The sequence below is a fragment of the Elgaria multicarinata genome, chromosome 18, assembly GCF_023053635.1.
Source record: "Elgaria multicarinata webbii isolate HBS135686 ecotype San Diego chromosome 18, rElgMul1.1.pri, whole genome shotgun sequence".
Taxonomy (NCBI): Eukaryota; Metazoa; Chordata; class Lepidosauria; order Squamata; family Anguidae; genus Elgaria; species Elgaria multicarinata.
The window spans coordinates 13,822,889-13,836,852 of NC_086188.1; the positions used below are offsets into that span (position 1 = coordinate 13,822,889).

Genomic DNA, 13,964 nt, shown 5'->3' on the forward strand with positions numbered 1-13,964 from the left:
CCCTTCCCCCATCCCCACCCTCTTTTGCCTAGCCACCAATCCTTGGTGCTTTCGTGCAGTCTTTCCCCCAATTCTCAAAGGTCCCACTCCTAAGGCTGTAAGAACTTCAAGCTAAAGTATGCAGGTTTGTCTGGCCCCGCCCCTTCGCCTTTTGCCCCTCCCAATGCTGGAAAGTGGCCCCCGAGAGCTTCCCCATCAGGCTGAAAAAGGGTTCTGCACCCCTCCTCTTGAGACCCTTTGACAGCTGGTATCTACATCCCAGGAGCCAAAGCGTGAAAGGACCAGGGGCTGTGCTACATGAGCTGTGTCCTGCTGGTAGCTCTGGAATGGGTATTTAGCTTGCCAATCCAACGTCAATACAGCAGGGGGAGGGGTCAGACTAGATGGCCTCCAGGGAGATCCACACTCAGACATTTCTTTCCACTGCAAGGATACAGCTCTCCTATTTTTATTTATTAAAACCTTTGTCGCTAGGATCTCGGGGCGGCGTACAGATAAAATCAGAGCGACGTAAAACAATCAATACACACCGCTAAAAAATGTATGAAATCATTACCGAACTAAAAGCAGTAGATAGGTTTAAAAGCAAAAGTTCAGATTGTCTTGGCTCTTCCTATCCTTTGCAGGTTTGCCTGGTTTAAAGAACTGGAGCTGCAGTGGTACGGGTTGCCGGCAGTTTCGAACATGCTCCTTGAAGTCGGAGGCTTGGAGTTCTCGGCTTGTCCCTTCAGCGGCTGGTACATGGGGACCGAGATTGGCGTCCGTGACTACTGCGACAACTCTCGCTACAACATCCTGGAGGTAGTAACCCGCGTGCTGGTTTTGACTGTTCAAACCACTTCACATACGTTTATATTGTTGTCATCTTTACAACAGCCCTGTAAGGTAGGTCAGTCCTATTTCACCCATTTTGCAGAAGGGGGAGAAAGGGTGCGTGAGAATGGACTGACTAAGAGCGTATAGAAGGCTCATGACAGGTGAAATTCCATTCAGGACTCCCTTGTTCATCACTCTCTATGTTGTAGCTTTAAACCTATCTTTTATTTTATTTTATTATTTATTTATTTATTACATTTTTATACCGCCCAATAGCCGAAGCTCTCTGGGCGGTTCACAAGAATTAAAACCACAATAAAACAACCAACAGGTTAAAAGCACAATTACAAAATACAGTATAAAAAGCACAACCAGGATAAAACCACGCAGCAAAGTTGATATAAGATTAAAATACAGAGTTAGAACAGTAAAATTTAAATTGAAGTTAAAATTAAGTGTTAAAATACTGAGAGAATAAAAAGGTCTTCAGCTGGCGACGAAAGCAGAACAGTGTAGGCATCAGGCGGACCTCTCTGGGGAGCTCATTCCACAACCAGGGTGCCACAGCGGAGAAAGCCCTCCTCCTAGTAGCCACCTGCCTCACTTCCTTTGGCAGGGGCTCACGGAGAAGGGCCCCTGTAGATGATCTTAAGGTCTGGGCAACTACATATGGGAGGAGGCGTTCCTTCAAATAACCTGGCCCCAAACCGTTTAGGGCTTTAAATGTTAATACCAGCACTTTGAATCGGGCCCGGACCTGGACTGGCAGCCAGTGAAGCTGGAAAAGGACTGGCGTAATGTGATCTCTCCAGCCAGTCCCTGTTAGTAAACGGGCTGCCCTGTTTTGTACCAGCTGAAGCTTCCGGACCATTTTCAAAGGCAGCCCCACGTATAATGCATTGCAGTAATCCAAACGAGAGGTTATCAGAGTATGGATAACTGTAGCTAGGCTATCTCTGTTATTTATATAATATCTCTAATATATATATTAGATAGATAGATAGATAGATAGATAGATAGATAGATAGATAGATAGATAGATATATTATATAATATCTCTGTTATTTATATATCTGTTATTTATATAACAGAGGCTTATATGCAGGCTGTCTCTGCATTTATATCCCGCCTTTTTTCCTCCAAGGAACGGAAGGCGGCTTACGTAATAATCCTCTCCATTTCATCCTCACAACAACAACCCTGTGAGGTGGGTTAGGCTGAGAGTCTGTGACTGGCCCAAAGTCACCCAGTGGGTTTCCACGGCCAAGTGGGGACTAGAACCCGGATCTCCCGACTCCCAGTCCAACACTCTAGCCACTATACCACACTGCCATTGTGGGTGATGCTTCGGAGCTACAACTGATGCTACAACTGATCCAAATGAGTTTGGATTTCTAAGAATTTGACTTGCGAATTCCACACTGGATGGCTTTTTCCAAGTCATGTGGGTTCTGCTGATTTGCGGACCAGGTTTTCACTTCGGCAGGGGGTGTTGTGCTAATTCACATTAGTGTGAATGCGCATCATTGCATTAGTGCTAATGTGGATTTGTGAGACTGCACATTAGCGCAGCTAAAATGAAATTCTGTGGGGGGTTTTAAAAAAAAACCCCACACAATTTCATCAATGAGCACATCATGGAATGAAATAAGCCTGACAATCCATGAAAAGCAGAGTTACATCGCATAACCGTGGCAATTTAAATTGCATTGGTGTTCTCAAAATTTGTATATTGATCTTTGAGTTTTCCAAGATACTGGCATGCAAAGGCCTTGGTTTCCAATCCAGGCTATTCATCCCATTCTGAATTCGGCTGGAGATTCATTTCATGCCTGGTGATTTACTGACCTTCATGGTTATTTACTGACCTCCAGGAAGTTGCCAAGAAGATGAACCTGGACATGCGAAAGACCTCCTCGCTCTGGAAGGACCAGGCACTGGTGGAGATCAACATTGCTGTCCTGTACAGCTTCCAGGTACCAAGAAACCGTTCTGTAGCAAGCAATGTCTGTTCGTTCGTATTTGGACAACATTGGTGCATTTAGGTCAGTGGTTCCCAAAGTGGGCGGTACCGCCCCCTTGGGGGTGGTAGGATTGCACGGGGGGGTTAGGGAGAAGGGGGTTACAGGGGGACTCTCGAGGTGGTCTTTTCCATACCAGGAGTTTTGGTGACAGAAGGACATTTCTGATCGCTATCCTGCACTATGGAGAGTGGTTCAGAAGCCCCTGGTTGCGTTTCCAACATCATATTTGGTGGAATGTGGTTTTGGTGTGGTCTGCCTACTTCTCTCCAAGCAAAGAAATCGACTCCAGATTACTAAATATGGTGATTTAAGACTCAGGTTAAGTGACTTTAAACCAGACATTGGGAAACTGGTATCACTTCATCAAGCCCATCCATCACATTAGGAATTTACAGAATAGTGAGGTCCTCTACCCTAGTTACTAAATGTGATATCTAATATTCTTGCTAAATGACTAACAGACTTTGAAAAGATGATATCACTGGATCAAGTTCATCAATTATGTTTAATTGAATAAACTAAAAAAATGCAATTGGATTTTGAATAAATATTCAATTAATTGTTACTGTTTTGAATTTTATTGTTATTATCTTCCTTAGTGGGTCATTGAAAACCGCTATTCTGAATAATGATTTTTATAGTGTAGGGTAGGGGGCGCTGGGCATGAGTTTGTGGAACCAAGGGGGCGGTGACCTGAGAAAGTTTGGGAACCACTGATTTAGGTAATTTTAGTGGACTTACATTCACCTGCATCATAGATGGTAATAGTGTCAGCAGTTTATTTTTATGCTATTTTGCAAAGGTAAAGGCATGCTTACAGAAGCTTACAGCAACATCCTAGAAATTTGTATTTATTTTATTTACAACATTTATATACCGATCCACATCTAAACAGATTCCGGAGCAATGATCAATAAAAGATTTTAAAAATTTGAAACCGTATTAAATAAATAAAAATAAAATAGAATGCCAATTAAAAAAAAAGCATGACTGGTCAGTCAAGGAAGGCTACTTGAAATAGATCTTTTCAGCAGGCACCGAAAACAACACAATCGTGGACCCTGCCAGTGGGGGCTGGTGGCTCTGATTTCGGTGGGGCTGTGAATCCATTCTGAGCTTCAATCAAAACCAGCCAGAACACCAAAGGAGCTATCCAAGGTGCTGAAACTGATCCCAAAATAAGTTCAGCATGTTGGATAGCTCCATCAGACTTCTTGCTGGTTCTGACCGAAACCCAGAATGGATTTAGAGCCCCACTGGAATTGGAGCCACCAGCCTACACTAGTGCTTGGCTGACCACCAGAGGCAGGGAATTGTACAAAAAGGGAGCCACCACACTGAAGGCTCTTCTCTGGGTGGACTCCAGTTGGGCCGTAGGACTGTGTGGATCCATCTCGAGCTTCCCATGTGATGACCTCATTGACCTCAAGCAGCCAAATGTCTTTCAGCCAGAACTCTATGGGTTCAGCACCTTGGATAGCTCCTTTAGAGTTCTGACTGCCATACTGAAATAGGAGCCTGAGGCGAGGGACAACCACCGCCTTTCTCCAAACTATGTGGAGAAAGGGGTTAAATTGGAAGGATTTTAGTAATAAATTAAAGCACTATGAATTATATGTACTGAGGTGAATTATTGTCAGAGTGGGTGTTAAATGTAAATAACTGCAGATGATAATTGCCAGACACATGGGATTTTTTGTGGTAGTTAAAAGAAACTGATTAACATTTTATTTTAAAAGTTCACAAGCTTTGTTTCATAATAAAAGAGTTTTAAAAAAAACCTTTTTAAAACCTCTCATCCAATCTTTCCACTCTTCTCATACACGCTTTCCTTTCTCTCACACATTCACTCTTGAACTTTCTTTATTATCAGTATTGATTAATACACTCCAACGGACTATCTGCACACCACTCTCAAAAGACACCACTCTCTACACTGAACCTCAAATTCTCCAGAACCCAGGTACTCTACACACCAGGAGCTAACGTACAGAGCTAACACAGAGAGAGTTCACAATCTCCTCAGTCATTCCCTTATATATCACTCCTCCCACTCCCAAGACATTCTAAACACTTCAGACTTACAAATTCTAGAAGGTGGGGCAGGGGAGGGGAGGGGGCAGAACCTTTTAGGACCCCTAGAGGGCCAAATACGAACCCATGCTTCTCTCTCCTCTACAGAGTGACAAGGTGACCATCGTGGACCATCACTCGGCCACAGAGTCCTTCATCAAACACATGGAGAACGAGTACCGCTGCCGGGGGGGTTGCCCTGCCGATTGGGTCTGGATCGTCCCGCCGATGTCTGGAAGCATCACCCCCGTCTTCCACCAGGAAATGCTCAACTACAGGCTCACACCTTCCTTTGAGTACCAGGTGCCGGTCGCTTCCACTGCAGCTCAGGTTCAGCCTGAGGAATATAGGTGGGGACCACAGAACGAAGACGACCACCTAGCATGGATGGAGCCCCTGTGGCTCACCCATGGTGATGGTGGCCTTCTTAAGGCAAGCCCTGCCTATATTCCCTGCAGATCTGCGTTGTTTAATGCTGGGAACCTCTTGGTAGGTGTAGGTTGTACCCCAAGCCCGATTTGCATTTCCTACACCAGATTTCCACTATCTTGTAGCCTCCAGGTGTTTTGGGTTTCTGTCTCCCATCAGCTCTTGCCAGGATGGGAGATGGATTGGAATCATAAAAGTTGTAGTCCAACACATATGGAGGTTGGAAATCGTTGCCCTACATGGAGGTGGCTGCAAAGCACCCAGGATGAAAGGTTGCATCCTTTCAGCCAAGAAGACCTGTCCCTCAACAAGTTCAGACATACTTTTCTGGGGGCATCAAGATGCATTTACTTACACCGGCGTGATTCAAGTGAATTTAAAGTTCTCTCGCTTGCAAGCCTGATGCGTTGTACCATGGATATCAAGGCATGGTGTGAGAAGCTTTGATGAAAATCAACATTCAATATCATAAGCTTTGATGAATATCAACATTCATATGTGGAGCGTAGGAATGTAGGAAGCTGCCTTATACTGAGTCAGACCCTCGATCCCTCTAGCCCAGTGTTGCAGACGCTGACTGGCAGCAACGCCTCTCTGGGTTTTCAGGCGGGAGTTTTCCAGCCCTACCAGGAGATGCCAGGAACGGAACCTGGGGCCTTGTGCATGCGAAGCAGGGACTTCTCTGCCACCACGCTACGCCCCCTCCCCAATTGCAGTTGTCAATTACATTGGGTCAGTCCCTGGCAAATGTTGGGAATGTTCCAGAGCTGAAACATGTTTATTTAGGGTGCAATCCTATTGATGGCTTTGGGCATGAGAGACCCTTTCGTTTGACCTTGAACCAGTCTTCTCTTTCAACCGGGGTTCTCTTCTTTTCCCAGCCTGATCCTTGGAACACGCATATCTGGAAGGGCCTCAACGGCACCCCCACCAAGAAGAGAGCCATCGGCTTTAAGAAGTTAGCGAAGTGAGTATGGAATGGGGTGTGGAGGAACCAGTGGACGGTCTGGATCAGGGTGCAGGGGAGGGAGCCGTGTGGAGCACCAGCTTGGGGCTTCCGGCAGCTCAAAGCTGGTGTCAGGTCAGCACTGTCGGGCATCTACCTAGGTCCACAGTCCAGTAGGGGGCCCACACCAACCTCTCAAGATGCCGGACCCTGTTGCTCTTCCTTTTTGCTGTTGTTGCCTGTTTACCTGCCCTGCAGGTGAGTCAGCAATGACAGGAGCAGGAAGGAACAGTAAACTCTGCATCTTCCGTCATTATTATTATTATTATTATTATTATTATTATTATTATTATTATTGGTTTCCTTGGAGGAGGAAAAAGGTGGAATGTACATGTAATACATCATTATTTTATTATTTCATTTATTGTATTTTTATACCGAAGCTCTCTGGGCGGTTTACAAAAATTAAAACCATAAAAACCATTCAAAATCTAAAACAAACAGTATAAAAGCTCAGTATAAAATGCAATATGAAAACACAACCAGGATGAAACCAGGCAGCAATGCAGAAATTAGTACAGATTTAAAATACATATTATTTTATTTATGGTTATAATTATCATCATCACCTCTCTTCTCTCGTTGGTGGTGATTTTTCTGGATGGATATGATGGGCTTTGCCAAGTCATGCCGTCTTTTACTGATTCAGACATTTCCTGACTATTATTGAGCATGTTTTAAGTATGACAGCTTTCTGGATGTTGGTGTGGAATTATTTTATTATTATTATTATTATTATTATTATTATTATTATTATTATTATTATTATTATTTACATTTATATCCTGCCTTTTTTTCTCTTGCAACAAAGGAGGCTTGCATAATCCTCCTCCTCTTCATTTTATCCTCACAACAACAACCCTGTGAGGTGGGTTAGACTGAGAGTCGGTGTCTGGCCCAAAGTCACCCAGTGAGCATCATGGCCAAGTGGGGACTAGAACCCGGATCTCCCGACTTCCAGTCCAACTCTCTCACCACTACACCACGCTGGCTCTCAGATGGCATCACTTGGCCTCGAAGGGAGCAGCAGCGGTGTCATTTGAAGCAGGAAGTGCCAATCAAAGATCCTTTGGGGAGAGGACTTTGAACCATCTTGACAGCTGTCTGTTTCACTGGCTCAGTTCAGATGGTCCTCCAAACCCTGGTTTGTCAAATCATGCATGAGCCTGCAGGCTAATGGGACACGCTCTCCACTCTGTTCCCTCTGGAGCATGGCTTCCTTTTAACACGTGACAATTCTCTGTGACAGGGTTGCAGTCCCCCTGGTCCCCTGGAAATAACATGATCTGAGGGAGAGAATAATCATCTAATACATACACAGCAAAAGCTTCTTTTGCTGACATTCAAAGCGTGCCATGCTCTCGCACCTTCTTATCTTTCCTCTCTCATTTCGCTCTACCGTCCCCCTCGTCCCCTCCGTTCTTCAAATGTTATGTTGCTTCTCTCGTCCAAGAGTCTCTCTCTCTCTTGCCCGGCTTCGCCCATTCTCTCTGGCTGCCCCGTTTGCTTGGAATGCTCTTCCAGAGCAACTACGTACCACGAGTTCCATTGTCGATTTTAAAACGCGTTTGAAAACTCATTTGTTTTCAATAGCTTTTGGTATTTTAGCTTGATTTACTGTTCTTATTACTATGATTATTCTCTTTATCTGTTTTGTGGACCCCTTTCCCCCTTCGTATGTTTTAATGTGATTTTAGGTTGTAAGCCGCTAGGCAGGGTATCGCTGCTTTATTTGTATATTTTGTACAGCACCAAGTACATTGTTGGTGCTAAATAAATAAATAAATAAATAATAATAATAATAATAATACACAGCACTCCCTCCAGTAGCAAATTCAGGTGGTGAGTGCCGATAGAAATGGAGTCAAACCAAAGCCATTGAAAAACAAGACAGGAATATCAGCCCGCCACAGGAAAACCCAAGGTTCACAGAAGTATCCAAAAACAGTCTATGAAAAACAACTCCAGGTGGCCAAAACCTACCAAACAAAATGGGATGGGGCATGTTCAGTTGTCACTGAGTGTTAAGTGTAAAAGGGAAATGGAGAATTGGGGGCGGAGGTGTGGGAGATCAAAGGAACGGAGTATATTGGAAGTCAGTGTGGCTGGCTGTTTGGAACCACGAGCAAGGACACTCCTGTTAGAAAGTGAGGATACACTGCAATATTTTGGGTAAAATCCAGCGTAAGTCCTATTTAGAGTAGATGCATTGAAATGAACAGAGCAGCCCCATTGGATTCATTTCAGTGGGTCTACTCTGAGTAGGGCTTATGCTGGATTTTACCCTTTGTTTCAGATCACACTTGCACGTTCCTAATTGCAACCTGCCACCTTTTCCCCCCTCGTTCTGTCCAAGTTGAATGTACAGAATTCAGTTCCATACGTTAGAAGAGTCCCTTCCCTTTATTCTACTCCATTGTATGGAACCGCCGGGGAGAAATCATGTGAGGAAGAAACACAAGAACATATGGATTGTAAGCCTATGCGGCAGAGTCTTGCTATTTACTGTTTTACTCTGTACAGCACCATGTACATTGATGGTGCTATATAAATAAATAATAATAAAACGAGAGGCAGGACAGCAGCAACATGAATTCATGCAGAGCAGCAAACTAAGCCTTGAGCCAGCCCTGGCTGGTAATCAGTCCAAAGTCAAATGGAATAGCCTCCCAGCCTGAAAACATAAAATAAAATTAAAACCATTTTCATTTATCGAAGATTATCCAACCCATCCCTTGACCCAGTTGAGTTACATTTACCGATGTCCTTCCGGTGGGTTTAACAGCACTTCTCAATCACTGTAAAAGCTTTACGAGAAGCTACAGTCATTATCCTTTCCCTGGAATTACCTTTTTACTCTTCTGCTCCGTTCTCTAGAGTTTAAGCTGTAGGTAAGGGATGCTGAATCCACTTCTTTTTTTTTTAGCTGTCTGCCTCTGCTTTTGTCCTTGATGAGCTGTTGTGGTTCTTCTTTATGTTCAACTAATGTCCTTTTTTCTTATGTAAAGAAAAAAATAGAATGTAAGCATCAGTGGCTCCCTAAATCAGGAGAAAGCAGTGGCATTCTCATGCGTACCTGAGCTGCCTTATAACGCCAGGTTTTTGAGGCCGCATGGTCAAGGTACCCCCAATGGTAGGGTGACCATATGGAAAGGAGGACAGGGCTCCTGTATATTTAACAGTTGTATAGAAAAGGGGATTTAAGCATGTGGCATGTGGTGAAACTCCCTCTTCATCACAACAGTTAAAGTTGCAGGAGCCCTGCCCTCTTTTGTATCTGATCACTCTAGTATGTTTTTACTCAAGCAGGCCTTTGGCCTTATGCTGGTCTGCAGCTGAAATGGGTTCTATTGGGTCAGGTGCTGTTTTTATTTCTTTAATTATGGTTTCTTTTTTTAATTATGTTTTTAATGCATTTGTTTTCATGATTGTTTTAAGTAAGTTTTTATTTTTATCATGGTTCTTATTGTTAGCTGTCTTGGCTGCCTTTTTTTCTGGTGGAAAGGCCAGGCATAAATTGATTGATTGATTGATTGATTAAATAAAACATTTTTTCCTTTTCCCTTAAGAGCTGTGAAGTTCTCTGCCAAGCTGATGGGGCAAGCCATGGCAAAGAGGGTCAAAGCCACCATCCTGTACGCCACAGAAACAGGGAAGTCCCAGGTCTATGCAAAAACTTTGTGCGAAATCTTCAAGCATGCCTTTGATGCCAAGGTAGGATCCTGGCTCTTCTTTTCAGCAGTGGTGTGGGGTAGGGTGACCATATTAAAAGGAGGACAAGGCTCCTGTATCTTTAACAGTTGCATAGGAAAGGGAATTTCAGCAGGTGTCATTTGTATATATGGAGAACCTGGTGAAGTTCCCTCTTCATCACCACAGCTAAAGCTGCAGGAGCTATACTAGAGTGACCATATTTAAAAGAGGGCAGGGCACCTGCAGCTTTAACTGTTGTGATGAAGAGGGAATTTCACCAGGTCCTCCATATATACAAATGACACCTGCTGGAATTTCCTTTTCAATACAACTGTTAAAGATACAGGAGCCCTTTCCTCCTTTTCATATGGTCACCCTAGTGTGGGGGATCCAGCAACCTCCAATTCCCACATGCACAAGGAGCTGGACTTGAATGGCTTTGTCTTTCTGAAAGCATATAATATTTATAGAGCAGCTGAGCGAGTTTGAAATGGCCCTTATCACGTTTAATACAAATGGTTCATTTCCCCTTTAAGATCAAACTTTGAAAGGTGTGGGATGGGATGGCTCCGCCTCTTTGCAGAAGGCACCAATTGGCTACTGCCTGTGACGTCACTGACCCCTTCCTCGCCCAAGTCTTAACTGGAACAGTTTTGCAATTGTTCATACAAAAAACAAATCCTGCTTATGTTTTGCTTTGTTCATACAGCAAAAGATAATTGGATAAATATACATTTGCAAATGTACTTTTTTTAAAGGGGTGTGTGTGTGTGTTTTGTTTTGTTTGTTAAAAAAAGAGTGCTTTAAAAATGTTTTTTTTAAAAAAAAGCCTGGTAGACTGCCCAAAGCACAGCAAAAAGGGAATGTTTTCTTGGGGATGATTTGGACTGCCTTCTGTGAAATTTAAATAAATCCTAGCCATTCTTTCTAAATTTGCCTATGTAGATATAAATTTGCATATATAAATTTTATGCACGTTAATGTCCAGTGGGCCTGGGCACCTGACTCTTTTTAATGCCTAGCAACGCTCCCAGTCGGAAGCTAGAAGCAAACTCTGAGACTATCAGGCGCATGTACGCACATATCCATGCATGCGCAAGCATGTGCAGCGTTTGAAGACGCCATTCTGAATTGCTGTTGGAAGCCCTCTCAGCAGTCTCTTCTCCCCACCAGGTGATGTCCATGGATGAGTATGACACTGTCCACCTGGAACACGAAACCCTTGTACTGGTGGTGACGAGCACCTTCGGCAACGGAGACCCGCCTGAGAATGGGGAGGTAGGGAAGAATGCTCTTGGTCATGCAGCCCAGGACTGCGCATGCAGCAGCCTGAACCAGTCCCTGCCCTGCATGGTGTGGAGAATGTGAATAGGGAGACATTTTTCTCCCTCTCTCCAAATACTAGAACCCAATGGGGTCATCATCCCATGAAGCTGATGGGAGATTCAGGACAAATTAAAGAAGGACTTCTTCACACAGCACAGAGTTAAACTATGGAACTCACTACCACAAGATGTAGTGATGGCTAGACCCGTCCCCCCCAGCACTGCCGGGAAAACTGCCACCTTGCTGGAGGAAGCCCAGCAGAGCACCCCTTCAAATCTGGAACCTGGGGGCGGGGAGAAATGACACAAAGACCCAAATTAGAGTTGAATCATTCAGAGGGGAAGGGGGTCTTCTCCCACCACAATTATAGATCTGTTTTCCATGAATATTTTTTTCCAGATTTAATGGTGTTTGATGTCCCTGTTTTTTCTTCCCTTTTCTTTTTCCTTGGAACCCAGAAATTTGGCTGTGCTCTGATGGAAATGAGGAATCCCAACTCTAGCCTGGAAGAGAGCAGGTAAGGGCTGAGACCAGCACCATTTTCTAGAGCATCCACTTCTACATATTCTTGCTTCTGCCATACATACCAGTTTGCAAGGGCTCTGTAAGAAAACCCAGCTTGTTCCAGAGGAGAGCTGATTCCCGTGGCAGGATGTCTCTGGCTCGAGAAGACCGGATTGGGACCCCCCTCCTCCTGAAGTTCTGCACTCCTGCGAGATGCAGTAGTGTACTGGGCCCCTGAGCACAGACAGTACCTTCCTGTTCTAGGGAAGCTGTTTCTGTTTTGGATTATAGGAGTAGCTGTCCTAAATTCCAAAAACTGTTGATGGCTTCTCTTATTGTCACTGCTATCATGTTTATCCTGGCCTTCATCCAAAGAGCTCAAGACAGTAAATATGTTCTATCCTACCAGCCACTTGTTTTCAAAATCCCTGCTTCCCAACAGACAGGGGCTGAGAGAGAGAGAGAAAGAGAGAGATGTCTTCACTGAAGCCAATTGGAGCATTTTCCCTTCTTTTTTTAAGCCCCTGTACGGATGGGCTGAGGGATTTTGGAAAATAAGCAGCTCGCGGAGGGGGGTGGAGTTTAAACCTCCCCTACTTGAGCATGGTGGTCTCAATTTGGATTGGGGCCTATGCATTCACTTGTGAGTAAGAAAGAAAGGGGCGGGATATCTTTACATTAAAAGGAAATCGCATTGCTTACCCAGGACGTTTGTGCTTCCTGCTTTTTGGCGTGATTGTTATGAGTTGCATTACATGAATTGAGAGGGGTGACCATGTGATTTCGAACTTCCATTGGAACAGCCCCATCTAGTGGTGGAAAATCCCACTTTTTTTTTCAAATGTAACCACTTTAAAAGTGGTTCTTTTCATGGCAGAATTTCCAACGGATGCCACAGGAGACATCCTGGTCGTTCACGACATCGTGTAAAAGACCCACAAACTTTTGTGAGTGTCCAGTCACAAGTGTGCAATAAATCACTCATGTAGAGGAGCCCAGAGAGTCTGTTATGTATATAATGTATGTTGTAATTTGACCCTCAGCTTCTCCTCTCTCTTCTTTTCCTACTATGGCGCCTTGGTTTCTTAAACATAGCAATGATACTAAGCAACCACTAGATGCCAGACTTCCACTGCATTTCTGTTGGCATTTGACCAGGGTCTTGGGCATTCAAAACAGATGTGTGATGTGATGTAGAAAATGTGTGATTGGAACTTCTGGCTTTAAAAAAGGAAAAGCTATAAAACAGCCCCAGGAATAAGAGAGGGGGCTCCAATTGTGATCAGGGCAAAGACAATGTGAGTAGAGGTATTTTTAAACCCACAAATGTCTCTTTCTGGGGGTAAAAATACCATGATGATGATGATGCAACCATTATTTAAAAGCCTCAGACAGCCTTCTCACTCTCCCTAGGGTTGGGACTGGCCTCTGTGGGACAGAGTCTTTTCTGTGGTGGGACCTAGATAGTGGAAACATTGGTCCTCGCTGGCTCTTATTTATTTATTTATTTATTTATTTATTTAAAACATTTATATCCCTCCCTACATCATTAAGATCTCAAAGCGGCATACAGATAAAATATACAGTATAAAACAATAAATATGCACAGTTAAAAACAAATTAAACCATGATCCAAGTTAAAACAATATATAATTTTAAAGCAGTAAAAGCAGTTAAAACAATGTGCCAGTGAGCTTAACCATCAAAGGCTTTGTTTAAAAGCTATGTTTTTACTTGGCGTCGAAATGCAATCAATGTTGGGGCCCATCGGGCCTCCAAGGGGCGGGCATTCCACAGTCGGGGTGCCACAGCAGAGAAGGCCCTCTCCCTTGTCCCATCATAGTGTATATGTTGCATTGGTGGGATGCGGAGAAGGGCTCCTCCAACAGATCTAAGGTCTCGGGCAGGCATATATAAGGAGAGGCGCTTTCTCAAGTATCGAGGTCCCAAGCCGTTTAGGGCTTTAAACATCATTACCAACATCTTGAATTCCGACCGGAAGTGTATAGGCAGCCAGTGCAGTTCCATTAAGACCAGTGTTATGTGGTTTCTGTAAGATGTACCCTCCAGCAGTCCAACTGCTGCATTTTGCA

At 44.0% G+C, this 13,964-nt stretch overlaps 1 protein-coding gene across 3 annotated transcripts in view; it reads left to right on the plus strand.

The window, feature by feature from the left end:
* NOS1 (nitric oxide synthase 1) overlaps window positions 1-13,964 on the plus strand; it is a 185,288-nt gene that overhangs the window by 146,728 nt on the left and 24,596 nt on the right. For all 3 annotated transcript variants that reach the window (XM_063144250.1, XM_063144248.1, XM_063144249.1), the window contains exons 11-17: window positions 627-801; window positions 2,691-2,792; window positions 5,022-5,216; window positions 6,224-6,309; window positions 9,918-10,062; window positions 11,215-11,319; window positions 11,826-11,884. In XM_063144250.1, coding sequence (XP_063000320.1) covers window positions 627-801; window positions 2,691-2,792; window positions 5,022-5,216; window positions 6,224-6,309; window positions 9,918-10,062; window positions 11,215-11,319; window positions 11,826-11,884 — 867 coding nt within the window. The remainder of the gene's footprint in view (window positions 1-626; window positions 802-2,690; window positions 2,793-5,021; window positions 5,217-6,223; window positions 6,310-9,917; window positions 10,063-11,214; window positions 11,320-11,825; window positions 11,885-13,964) is intronic.